Source organism: Trachurus japonicus, chromosome 20, assembly GCF_045865225.1.
Source record: "Trachurus japonicus isolate A0001 chromosome 20, Traja_1.0".
Classification (NCBI taxonomy): domain Eukaryota; kingdom Metazoa; phylum Chordata; class Actinopteri; order Carangiformes; family Carangidae; genus Trachurus; species Trachurus japonicus.
In genome coordinates, this window is record NC_140926.1 from 21358965 (window position 1) to 21373205 (window position 14241).

General features: G+C 45.5%; 1 protein-coding gene across 1 annotated transcript; it reads right to left on the minus strand.

Moving 5' to 3' along the window:
* Positions 1-326: 326 nt before the first annotated feature.
* On the minus strand, positions 327-8481 carry LOC146966867 (myelin-oligodendrocyte glycoprotein-like). The gene is made up of 4 exons (XM_085764011.1): positions 8416-8481; positions 6740-7081; positions 6535-6639; positions 327-382 (listed from the first exon to the last, which is right to left on the minus strand). The coding sequence occupies exons 1-4, from the start codon at positions 8450-8452 to the stop codon at positions 327-329; spliced, it is 540 nt and encodes a 179-aa protein (XP_085620137.1). The 5' UTR covers positions 8453-8481.
* Between the last annotated feature and the right edge of the window lie 5760 nt (positions 8482-14241).

A 14241-nucleotide genomic window follows, 5' to 3' on the forward strand; every position in this document is an offset into this window, starting at 1 on the left:
GATAATTAAATTGACACTGAGACATCAATTGACTCTGACTGAACTGTCTCGACCACTGACTCGTAATGAGCTTCTTTCATATTGGCTGATTAATCAGCCAATTGGTCGACCTCTATTGTGAAGTGCACAAGACCTGGACCGAGACCACAAGGACGTCAGTCCAGGACGGAGCCACTGAGGAGGAGGAGGAGGAAGTGACGAGCTGCAGCCAATCAGAGTGAAAGAGCAGCTGAAACCAGAGGAGAAGATGAACCAGGAGTAGCTTCCTCTCTCTGAAGAAGGTTCAGTATGCTGATGAGCAGAGTCTCTGCTGACACCTGGTGGGTTCACACAGGAGACTGGTCCTCCACCTGCAGCTTTACTACTGCTCCATCACTGTGGTCTCCACCACAGGAGCCACACCGAAGAAGCAGAACAACGTTCCTGCACAGAACTAAAGTCGCCTCCACATCAGTGAAGCTCCACGTCTTAGTGAGTCACTGTCAGCAGCTAATGGCTAGAAAGACTGGAGCTGTGATGGAGGGGAGGGACACACACACACAGACACATACACACACTACACACCCTCTGTGTTCTTAATCCATTTATGAAGAAAGTAACTGAAAACAGCAACAGCGGCAACCAGGAGAACGAGCTGAACCAGGAGAACCAGGAGAACCATGTCCCAGCCTTGACAACACCCTGTAGTTGACACAATCAACAACATGAGATTGAAATATTAATAAACAGTAAACAACATTTTTGATCATAACAGAGTTCAATTCTATTCTGACCTGTGTGAGACACACACACACACACACACACACACATTAGTATATATATACTAACCCCCTCTCTTCTTAATTTCTTTACGTATTCTGACACCAACAAAACCACCATAACCCAGGAGAAGCAGGATAAACAGCACACCCAGTAGAACAATGATCGATGCTGGAAGAGGTCCTGTACCTAATTGACAGAAACAACATGAGATTAGATGTTAGTGTTGTCAGTCGACAGTCATGTGAGTTCCCAAGGGCGTCAGTTTACTTTGAAAAGTGGTGGGGACAATGACCATATGCGCACCCCCCCCCTCCCCCACCCCACCCCACCGCACCTGGCTGACACCGTTTCCCAGACCGTCATAGACTACCGTTCTCAACCAGACTCTGGTCTCCTGGTGGACCGGGTCTGGCTCCAAGTTTGAGCAAATAAATGAGCAAAGACCCGACCAGGTCCAAACAGTGTTTTAAGCCTGGACCCGATGCGGCTGGACTCACGAGCATTTTTTTTTTTTTTTTAATTCTCCGCCAGACCGCAGCAAAAAAAAAAAAAAAGAAGCCCGTAGTTGTGTTTAGAGACGTGACAGGTGGAGCATGACAAGCTGGTGATCAGCTGTGGTCATTGAATTGTTAGACTACACTACAGTAGGCTTAGGTCATTTCAATTTGCGCATCTGTGTTTTTTCCTTTTTATTTTTTTAATAACATCTATGCGCATCGAGAGTGAGTGAGAAACAGAGAAACAGCGGGTGCACCAGATGATTGCCAACCGGCAAAAACTGAAACGAGACGGTTATAGAGAGGAAAAACACAGAATATACAATATATGTCCAAAAGACTTTGTCCCGTCGTCACGACGTGAGTGAGGAAGGATCGGATGGTGGCTTAGTTTAGTGATGAGGACTGTCACTGTCAGCAGCTGCTCCAAACAGACACGTTACTAACTTTATTTTGAAGGGACAGATTAGATGTTGATTTCGTTAACAGTGACTTTGCACCCAAACATTAAGCATATATCAGGTGCTGTCTCATCCGGTAGGATCGACCCCGAGTGGAGGCTCGCGCTTCAGTTTGGTGTCTGTTCTATTTTTCACGCGAGCCGTGAGCGCCGTTGTCAAGCTGGATAGACGGATCGTACCAGACAGGAAGTTGGGCACAGAAAAGGCGAGAGAATCCGGTCAATTTTCAAAATAAAATGATGATTACCGCCGGTAATGAAGTTGTTGCTTGTCCGTCTATAAATATTTGTCAGTTGCGTCTGCACACGAGACACACACACACATCCATACATACATACAGAGCTAGAGACAGACCTGTGTGTGTGGAAAACCGAGTAGCCTACTACAGACGAGTGGTCGATGTTTTCCCGGCGTGGAGAGAGCATGAAGCAGCTCCATGTGTGACCAGCCAAGCGCCTGCGAGGATGCGCGCAGCGCGCCGCTCCGGGCTGTGAACTCTTTAATCAAAGCTACATTGTTGCGAGTTATTGGCTCCGGCTGAAGCTCTGCGCCGTGCACACTGTTTCAGCTGCCTATTCTGTCATAGTTTATCAACGTTTTTTCGTCATTCTTCATTAGGATAATGTTAAGTTAATTTTGTGGTGGGGACAAAATTGTTCTTGACAAAAAGTGGTGGGGACATGTCCCCAGCGTCCCCAGCGTAAATGACGCCTATGTGAGTTCCTCCATAAGCATGAATGTTCCAGACCAAACAGAGACTCAAAGCCTTGGTCATGTGTTAGAGGTTGAGGCTGATCACCCAGTGGGGGTCATCCCTATGTTCCCACAGCCCTATGTTCCCTCAGCCCTATGTTCCCTCATTTCTAACTTTTGTTGTCACTGAAAATTAGGCCCTATTCCCACAGCACTTTGGTCCCACCATTGGTTGGGTTTAGGCAATGAAAGGAGTTGGTTAAGTTTAGTAAAAAGACCTGGTAGAGGCTAGACAGGCCAGATAGACAGAGTCCAGATAGGTAGAGAGAGTCCAGAGGGAACATAGGGCTGAGGGAACATAGTGCTGAGGGAACATAGGGCTGAGGGAACATAGGCACGCTCCCACACAGTGACAGTTGAAGAGCAGCTACAGCAGCATCACATGAACCAGTCACTTTGAAGCTCTCATCACTCTGCACATCACAGTTTCACTAATACCGGTGTGTATAGGCAAGAATCTGGCAATACAGGGGCAACAGTACGATATATTGCTATATACTGCGGCACGTATAGGCTACTAGGCATTAGAGGTCGACCGATTAATCGTTTTGGCCGATTAATCAGCGCCGATAGGACGTTTTACAAACTATCGGAATCAGCGGAACTTGGCTCCGATAGTGGCCGATGGCTGCAGTTTTTTCCACAGCGCCATAAACTGCTTCTTCCCTGCCGCTCTCTGTCTCTCTGATCACTGAGGGGCGGGGCTGCTCTTCACACACACAGAGCAGGGGAGAGAGACAGGGCGTGTGCGGCAGCAGCAGAGAAGTGACTCAGGTGAGGGTACTGTAGGTGCGGTGCGACCGCAGTAAGAGAGAGGCGGCAGGTGGAGGGGCTGACTGGAACCAAACTCTCTTGTTATTTAATGAGAAACACTGTAGTATTTTCTCTTAATCATATAAGGGTTCCTGCATAGATAATGTGGTGGCGGCTGCCACGCTAAATATCTCACCGCCACCTGCTCACGAGTCAGTGTTTTGTTTTGTTTTTTCCCCTCCGGCTTTTTGTGCTTTTATTTTGAAAGGACAGCTAGAGAGAGACGGGAAGGAGGAAGAGAGAGCGCCGCAGAGTTGGGGCAGACGCATGGCTCTTTACACTACAAAGTTGGGCTCTATGGGCTCTACTCGACTTGGTTTAGGTCCTGTTCCAAAACAGCAGAGTTCCTCCTCAGCGGGGACGGGGTCGTCACATCACGGCCGCTACGTGCGTCTCGCTCTCTTTTTTCTCTCCTCCCGTCAGCTCCAAACACACTCGTCCAACTCGATCACGATCATTACAGCGTGGTTTTTCTTTTTACAGTCTATGGGTTTTCCACACAGTAGGCTAATTGTAGTGAAACAGTCACCTGTTAATGTACGGCGTAACCACACCACGAGCTAACGTGTCCTGTTTAGTTACAGTCTCCTCTCCTGCAGCGTCACGTCCTCACTACAGCTGTTCTGATGTAAACAAACTCACGTGTGGAGTTCGGCTGTTCGTCACTCACAGGGTCCAGGGATGATTCAGTGTCCCACATCCTTTAGTTTTACACTAGCTAATAGCTATATATTATTATTAAAAAAAATAAATAAATAAAAAAAAATTAATTAATATATAATTTTTTTTTTCGGTGGGGGGGGGGGGTATCGGCCGATTAATCGGCTATCGGCTTTTTCCTGCTCCAAACTATCGTTATTATATCGGAATTTAAAAATCCACTATCGATCGACCTCTACTGGGCATGACGATATATTGAGGGTTTTTCTTTTTTTTTAAAGAATTTAATTCTAGGAAAACTGTCATAGCATAGCCATAACAGATTATTAGGGCCACGGGCCATCGCACCGGGCACTGATCCCTACAGCTATGAAATAGCTGCAGGGACCAGTGCCGGACCACTTACTTCTGCTTTAAACCTTTTGAAGCTTACTGATTATAATTACCTCCAAAACGCTGAGATTATGTATCAAGTTGTGCACAAACTTAAAGCAGAAGTAAGCGATATTTTTGTGTTACTATAAGTCTTAAATAGTTATATCTTCCGACAGCAATCACTTACATAGGGTGTTTGGACCGAAACACGGGTCTGTCAGTCACTCTGCTCTGCTCTGAGCCGAGGAGAAAACTTTTCTTGTATCCTACAATTTTTATCCAATGAGGAGATAGAACGGCATGAAGGGCTGTGTGTGCAGCCAAGGGATGCGCGTGAATGTGGTGACGTAGGGACGAGGACCAATAGATCCATGACGAGGGCGGGGGCTGCTAACTCTGTCGGCTGACAAGTAGTTATGGTGCGTTCAAGGCAACTCGTAACTCGTGTTTTTCCGTCCTGTGAAGTCGTACCAGTTCGATCTGGTACGACTTCACGGGTCGGAAGTTACGAGTGGCCGTTATAGTGACTTTCACAGGCAACAAACGCGAGAAACGCGAGTTGCGGGTTGCCTGGAACGCTACAAAGTCGTAAGTTGTGACTTGAAGCTGTAACTTACGGTTTCAAAAGCCTGCCTGGAACGCAGCATTAGCCAAAACGACCGGATCGCTTACTTCTGCTTTAATCATAAATTACCGTATGAGACCTCATTCCAATCTGTCCACCTTTGCACACCTACAGCACTAGAAAAAAACACCTCATCAAAGGGAAAAGGCAAAGCTAAAAGGCACCAGTCTCAGTGTTGTGTGTAGAGGACCACAGATTTGGAACGAGCTCGATGACACTCTAAAAAAACTATTATCAATGTATGTCTGATTGATTGGTCATGTATACAAGTGGGTAATTTGGCACTAGCGCTGTGTTTCCTTTCACCGATGTTGCCCTGACAATTGTTGGCAATGCTGCCCTTAACCGTTGTATCCTGCCCCTTAACTGTTCTGGCTTAACTTGTCTTTACTTGTTTTTTTCCCTCACACACAAAGTTGCATTTGAAAGCTGGGAATGTCTGTTGTGTGTCAGTCCTATTTAATGTCTCTTGTGTTATTGTGTCTGTGAGGAATTGGGTCCCCTACTATGAGCTTTAAGTAGCTTCCTTGGTTTGACCCTGTTTTCACACACTGTAGCTAATGTAAATATGTTTGCAAGACTTTTCCAGATGATGTGTGCATGTGTGAAATAAAAAATCAAAATCAAAAAATCATCATATTACGAAATCCCTCATTCTCCACAACACTCAGAGGGCACATGTCTTCGCAAATAAAAGAAAGAACTGACTGTGTTATTTTGGTTGTGCAAGTTGAGATTGCTCGTAGTTTCAAAAAGATAAATCTGTTGTGTTGCCCGAGTATTTGTCTCTGGGATTGCAGATTTTAAAAACTGCATGGCTGTATGCTCTCATCCGAATTAGCATGCAATTTGCCACAGACTGGTGCTCTCACAAAATGTCATTGTTCCTTTGGCGTGGAGGATGTAATGACTGATGCCAACTAGCGGTCATAGTTTTAAATGCAGCACAAAAATTAACCAACGCGTGAATATTTGCATGTTAATTGTTAATTTACAATATTTCAGTGTATCAATATTTTATTAAACCACTATTCACTGCACACTGACTCTGACAGCTCCTCTGGACTGACTGGACTAAAGTCATCCTCAGCTGCACTGTCGTCTGCTCCTCAATCACATCTACATCAGCTCTTTAAAGTCTCCTCCAACCCTGGAGTCTTCAGGAGAAGTGTCTCCACCACAACACCTCTCTCTCTCTCTCTCTCTCTCACACACACACACACACACACACACACACACACACACACACTCACACACACTACATACCCAATGGGTCCTTAATCCTTTTATGAAGAAAGAAAGTCAAAATAATAGCAGTATCAGCAAACAGAAGAATCAGGAAAGATGTGTCCCAGACTGGAAGACGTTCTGTAGTTGACACAAACAACAACATGAGATTCAAATATTTAGAGACAATAAAACAACATTTTTGATCAATTCTATTCTGACCTCAGTCCATAGCTCTGACATCACACTGACTTATACTCATTTCCTGGGAAATTCAATGCCCCAACACACACACACACACACACACACACACACACACACACTCTGTGTTCTTAATCCATTTATGAAGAAAGTAACTTACCTCCTCTGTTCATCTTGTATTCACACAACCAGAACATCAGCGAAACGATACCAGTAAGAACGAGCAGGGGGAAAAGGACTATTATCTGTAAGTTATCAGGATGTTCTGCAGTTGACACAAACAACAACATGAGATTAAAATATCACTATAAACAATAATGTGATAAAACATTAAAACACATTTATGACGAGCCCATGTCTCTGACCTTTGACCTGCAGTGGTACTTGACTCTGACTCTCCTCTTGTCCCCCCCCTCTGAGGAAGCAGGTGTAGCTGCCACTGTCTCTGGTGGTGGGTCTCCTCAGAGTGAGGCTGAGGTCTCCGGTCCTCAGAGCGTCAGTCCTCATGGACGTCCGTCCTCTGTAGTCCTGGTTCTGGTCTTTGAGTTTGTCTCCGTCCATCTGATGCTGGTGGACGGTTGAAAGTCGGAGGTCAGAGCGGCTCCACACCACTGAGGGCTTGTCCAGGCCAAACGTAGGCAAGTCACAGGGCAGCAGGACAGACTCCTCCCCCTCATATGTCTCCACAGCTGAGGCATGCTGGGAAACTGAGGACACAGACAGAAGTGAGCCAGAAACCAGAAGATAATCAGACCATTTGATGAAGATCCAGTGTTTGACCTGGAGCTGCAGTGAACCACTGACAGTCTCATCAACACAGACTAACACACCACAGACCTGAGGAGCCAATCCTGTCCACCTGTGGGGACGGGGCTACATACACCTGACAGCTTGTTAGTAACAGTTAACATGAACACAACTAACACTGTACTTCATACAGTTTATATAACTCAGACTGGCATGGTGTCATGGTGATAACAACGAATCTACTGGATTGTAATGTTTTTGTTTGTATGTTGTAAAAGGTTTGTTTCTAATCAAGGGAAATCAATTTCTTCCCCATTAAAGATGGCTGTGGCTCAGGAGATAGAGTGGGTCGTCCACTACTTGGAAGGTCAGTGGTTCAATTCCTAGCTCCTTCAGTCCAAATGTTCAAGTGTCCTAAATGTGTGCTCTCTTGCTCTGTGAATGATTAGCTCGAGCTTTAGTGTTGTATGAAAGGGTGAATGTGACACAGTGTAAAGCGCTTTGAGTGATCCTAGAGATTAGAAAAGCACTATAAACAGTAAGTAGGTACATTTACCAAAGAACAACATTCAGTTGCAGGTTCAGAAGCAGGACAGAGACAGCTCAGCTTTACACCTACTGTACAGTTGATCACAGTATCAAACATAGTTCACACAGCCAGAGTCTGTGTGTAGTTTGATATCCAGTCCATGCCGCATTTTTTTTTTTTTTTTTACTTTGCTATGCATTAGCCCAGGGGTTTTCAAAGTGTGAGAGAGTGAGCCCCCCTTAATGAAAAATAAACAGCTGTGCCCCCGCCCCAGCATATATTAATTATCATCATTACATTCAGCTGAGCCTGACGCCAGCTGAGCTCCGCTCTCCCTGATACATCAGTTGAGCATAATCGCAGCCTGTATTACAAGATCGTATTACAAGATCGGGTTTTATCATATCACATTGTACAATATCATAATTGTAAATTATAGGCTACTGCAAAAACATTAATCATTTAGCTCTATGTGCAAGTGACATGTAACTCATCTTTTGTTTGAATATTTACAATTTTTTTTTTCCCAGGGGAGGTGGCCCCACAGTTTGAAAACCCATGCATTAGCCCTATAATAAAAGCTTTTTAATTGCCACTAGAGTGCCTTGGATATCCTTTTTCATTTTACAATGTGACCTTTTTTCAATGAGCACCTAGTATTCTTTTTACTCTGCTGTATGCACTGATGCGCTCCACTATATTGTTTTTTCTGTGTGTAGTGTATTGGATTATTATTAAATGGAGTTAGATGGAAGTTTTTCTCACCGTACAGCAGCGTCACAAACACCACAAACATCTTCATCTTCTCTAAAAACCTTCTTCCTGGACTGAGTGACAATCCGGACTGAACCTGGACTCTGCAGAGACAAACGTTTACTTTCGATTTCAACACAAAGTGAAGTTCGGACAGACCGAGTCTCACAGAGCATAGAGAAGACTAAATTAGTTCCTGGTCAACAAAATAATATCATCAGTTCCCTGTCATAAAGTCCATATTATCTCAAGTTTCAAGGTTCAAGGTGTTTGCATGTTGACACATGAAACGCAATTCATACCAGCAGTGTACAATAAGAGGAAGTTATTTCTAAGCGATCCGGTGGTTTTGGCTAACTTCTTGTCAGCCGATGGAGTTAGCAGTCCCGCCCTCGTCCCTACGTCACCACATTCACGCGCATCCCTTGGCTGCACACACAGAGAGGACCGCCCCTTTATGCCGTTCTCTCTCCTCATTGGATAAAGGTTGTAGGATACAAGGAAAGTTTTCTCCTCGGCTTACAGCAGAGCAGAGTGACTGACAGACCCGTTTTTCAGACCAAACACTTTATGTAAGTGATTACCGTTCTATAATGTAAAAACAATGTGTTAAAATACTTGAAAAATCTCTCGTCCAGTCAGTTCCACGTGATTTTGTGTTTACAGTTAAAACACCTTGATTTATCACAGATATTGATTGACACCTACAGCAGCCAATGAATGAATTTTGGACCAGTAACTGACATCACAATGAAACAGAGGAACATGATGTTATCGATGAAAACGTTTCTGTAGGGAGACCGTTTTTATTTGAGCTAATAGCCAAAGCTTGCAGTTTTACAAAATTTATGGGTGTTAACACAACAGAAAATAAAATACAGCATCGGCCCAAACTTTGAAACAAGCTAACAGGCCCAGCACCGGATGCCATGGTGACTGGCAGTTTGAGGAGGAACATCAACATTCAAGAAGGAGCCATCCATATAGTGTCGGAAGTGTGACTTTTTACCCGAAGAGAAAATATTGTAAAACACTCAAATAATATTGTTTGGACATGAATTTGGTTTATATGAGAGATGAATTAACAATAAATGAACAGTTGACGTGTGGATACAGGATTAAAGTAAAATATTAAAGTTAGGTAAGTTAAATATTAAACAATTATTTATTATCTGTTTATTAGTGTCTCAGGCCTCTGATAAGAGCCGACAGATTTAGCAGAGCTCATTTGTTCATAAAGTTTATTACAGATCACCTGAGGGTCTGTATTACGTCTAACTGAGACCAATAAAAAACAATCAGCCGTGGTGGGCTGAACGGGAGAAATTGTTGACGCGCACACTTAGCTTTATTCTTGCTCTCGAAGCACCTTTATTTCCATATCACGGCAACACAGAAGCTCCAACTGCTTACAAACGTCCGTGCAAGGTTAATAAGGGAAGCACAATGTGATGTGATAGCGCAGCGGTCAACAGAAAATTTCAAACGCCAACTGATGAGACCAGGTGATTGCAATCACAAGTAACCACGGATCACACGCCCACAGTGACACACCCCTACCCACACACCAATGCAGTGTCCACATCCACAAACCAAGTACACACAGGCCCAATTCCGATTCTATTTTTTCATCCCTAGCCCTTAACCCTTGCCCTTGAAACGGAGCTACAAGGAGTAGGGTTGAAAGTCAACCCCTACGAATTGGGACACCACTTCAACAATCACATGCGTCATCTCATCAGTCGTCTCTGCTGGCTTTCACATAAGCAGACGTGACGAGCTTTTGCCACAAATCCTCTATTCAAAACCACGTTAACTTAATAAAATTAAATTAAATTTAATGAAGACTGATCGGTTCATTGTAAAACATTTATTTATTGATGTAAATGTGGTGATTTCTGTATAGGCTACAGATCCCCCAGGCAATGCTGCTTCTGTGTCCAAAACACATGAAGCTTCACTTTTAATTCAAACAAATTAATGCGACAATTGTTACATTTTATCAATGAGACGAGCATTTATCTCCTAAAAAGAATGTAACTACGCGGCGGTAAACCTTTAAAAACCTGCGGGTAAGTTAATTAGCGTCCGTCTTTTCTACCGGGACGAGGTCGGGAGGTTGGCCGGCTGACAAGCTCTCCGGATGGGGTGGTGTCTCCGTGACGAGCCACTGATCTGCTCCACAGGTGGAGGCTCCACCGTGGAGCTTCACTTCTCCGAAAAACATCGGAGCAAACGTCTAAACAGCCTCATGTGGATAAACCGACCGCACATTGGGGATCTAAACAGCTACTTTCTCGCATGAAAAAATATTAAAACTTAACAAAATGACGTAATAACAGCGCTACAGTGAGAAATAAATCAGCTGCCGGTTGCCGCAAGATGCATTCTGGGAAACTTGCCATAGCCCTCGGTCCGTAGTATGCCCCTGAAAAATCTCCGTTTCGAGGGCGAGATAGCCCTACCACTTCCCCCTAACCCTCGTCTGAACCAGAATTGGGACACCCCTACCACTTCACGTGAACGCGCAAAACGAAGGGTTAGGGCCAAGGGCTAGGGCTAAGGGGAGAATCGGAATTCGGCCACAGACTTACATACGGCTCCTACAGTCTGGATTAGTCAGTGATTAAAGGAAGGACCTAGTCTGGGGCCGTTGACTCGCTGTTTTGGTAAGCAACCGGATCCAGGGCGAGAGAGACAGGCCTTTCCGTCAAAATAAAAGCACCAAGGGGCGTGTTTAGCTCAGTTGCGCCATGCTCTGTTATTGGCTCTCTAACTCTGGCTGTGAATAACATAGGTCGTCGAGGGCGGGTGTATTGAAAGAGGAGAGCCGTCTCTCGGTCGCAGGAGCAGTTAAACTGCATTTCTACAGCAAAAAATGACCGAAATATAAACAAAAACATATTGAGACCGTTGCGTAAACTTCAGAGTGTTAAAATGACTTGAATTGAACCCCGTATAGCCCTGTATAGTGGCCTGGAAGTTGCTGCTCCACACACACCCCTCAGAGTGCAGAGAGAAATGCAACACTGATCGCTAGAAATGTGAAGGTCCTGGTGGAGGAGGATGGTCTGACTCATCTGTTCCTGAATTGAACTTTAACATGTAACTCTTTACCTGACATGTTACAGACACTGGTGTGTCCTGTGTTTTCATGGAGAGCTGCATCTTACAGTGCAGCTTCCAGGGCGGCAATGATCGTGGTTGTCCACTGGACTCAGTTGACAGCTGGAAACCGTCCTGTCCACTCCTACTACCACAACCAAGACCAGCTGGCGTATCAGGACCAGAGCTTCAGAGGCAGAACATCACTGTTCAAGGACCAGAGCTAGTTGATTTTGTCATTTCCAGACTATTACATTTTCCCCCTGACCTCTGTTTATTGGAACATCCACCTCAACTTCATCCTCAGCTCCCTCATCCTCTGCATCCTTGGCTACCTCATCATCCTCAGCTCCACTGTCCCTACTGCTAACATTAGCTATTCCTTCTTTTTCTGGCAGCTGATCATCACTACCACATTGTCTTTTGATATTGAGACAGTGGTGGTCCTGTGGTGTGGGTTCAATCCCCGCCCGGGCCCTCTTCACCTTGCCACATTCTGGCGTTGTTGGCAGGATCCATGTAGCACTAGTGGTGGGTCCATGGATTCCTAATGTGTGGCAGCCTGCGCGGAAGCACGAGGACGTGCTTGTGAAAAGAGGGGGAGAGATGTGACAGTGGTGGTCCTGTCACTATGCCTCCAATTGATCATGTGCCCTGGCTACTTGGCCAAGGGGATGTCCCTTTGGGTGACTGGCAAGCGCGCGTGACTCTTACCCGGGAGGTGTGGGTTCAATCCCCGCCCGGGCCCTCTTCACCTTGCCACAATATGAATCTATATGGCATCCCCATCACCAGTTACGTGCTGTGACAGTGACTTTCCCCGGACTGCGTCCCGTGAGCGGAGTTCCGGTCTGGTTTCGGTGCTGACGAATGTAGTCCGGCTAGTCGGCTGGGGTCACGAAAATAAAGCGTTTTTCTTCTCAAAACAATATGCGTTCAAAAGAGTGATACATTTGCATCACAAAACCGTTGTCCACGAAAAAGTCTGACCTCGCAATCGCTTGGCGCTATTTTCTCTCCCTCCATATCACTGCGCGCTGCCGCCTGTAGACGGCTGTGCGCATTTCCATCAGCTGTTTCACTGAGTTTACTGCTCGGATAGTTCACATAAACATATCTGATTATGACACAAGTGATGAAGCCATCCCTTGTTTTAGCACAGAGCTAAAGGGAGAGCTTTATGAACCTGATGTGATGCTGAACCTCATCAGATGGAGTTAGAGCCATAGACTGTTAGGTAGACCTATATAAAAGAGGTGGGTGATCGTTGCAGCGCAGTTCATGGTGGAAGATCAGACCGACAAACATACACAGACAGACAGCGTGCATCACCTGCACCGGACGGTGCTGCTGGAAAAAAAAGAAGAAAAAAAAAGAACGGCGCTCCAGCCAGCTGACGTGCAGCTCACCTGCGGCTCACCTGCAGCGGTCAGAGGAGCCTCAGTTCTCTCTCTTTAGCCTGGTGTTTGGCTGCACTTTGTTTAAAAGAGTTCAACATGTGAAGATCTAACTAGCTACTATCTGACCACCGGTCAGCTGAGCCAGAGCACAGTGGACGCAGCTGGTGTGGAGGCTCGCTATTTTATAACGGCAAGAAAAAAATAATCGTCCTGATTGTCTGATAGTGTGTGTACATTTGTCGGGCTGATCTTCCATCACGGACTGCGCTGCATTAGGCTACTGATCATCACCCGGTCACTGTCACAGCTACAGTTGTGGTAACTTCAGCTTGTCACTTCCCTGTCCCTCCTCTCTCTCTCTGTCTGCTCGTTTTAACTCCATCTGATGAGGTTCAGCATCACATCAGGTTCATAAAGCTCTCCCTTTAGCTCTGTGCTAAAACAAGGGATGGCTTCATCACTTGTGTCATAATCAGATATGTTTATGTGAACTATCCGAGCAGTAAACTCAGTGAAACAGCTGATGGAAACGCGCACAGCCGTCTACAGGCGGCAGCGCGCAGTGATACGGAGGGAGAGAAAATAGCGCCAAGCGATTGCGAGGTCAGACTTTTTCGTGGACAACGGTTTTGTGATGCAAATGTATCACTCTTTTGAACGCATATTGTTTTGAGAAGAAAAACGCTTTATTTTCGTGACCCCAGCCAACTAGCCGGACTACATTCGTCAGCACCGAAACCAGGCCGGAACTGGGGAGCATACGTCAGTCCGACTGCCCAAAAGTCCGACAGCTCATTTCTCCGACTACTCATTCTACAGTGTTAAGGTTAGGTTTAGGGTAAGGTTAAGGGTTAGGGCTACTTAAGTCGGAGAAATGGGAGGTCGGACTAATGGACGCAAAAATAAAGAAATGTATGGTCGGAGAAATGGGTAGTCAGACAGACGCCATGCGCCCGCCGGAACTCCGCTCACGGGACGCAGTCCGGGGAAAGTCACTGTCACAGCACGTAACTGGTGATGGGGATGCCATATAGATTCATATCAAAAGACCCGAACTAACCCTTTAACCTCACTTAAAGGGATAGTTCACCCTAGAATGATATTTCGCTCATTATCTACTCACCCTCATGTTGACTAAGGGCTGGAAGAAGTTTCAGAGTCCTCCGTCCCTTCTCTGAGTTACAGGGGGTCTTAGCGTAGCAGTGCATTTCAAAGCAACGGTTGTAAAGGGACACCAGAGCTCTTCGTAAAAAAACACACACAAAAAAACATCCAAATACCTCCATGATGCTCGTATGTAATGTCCGTCTTGTGCTGAAGCCCCAAATTGCGT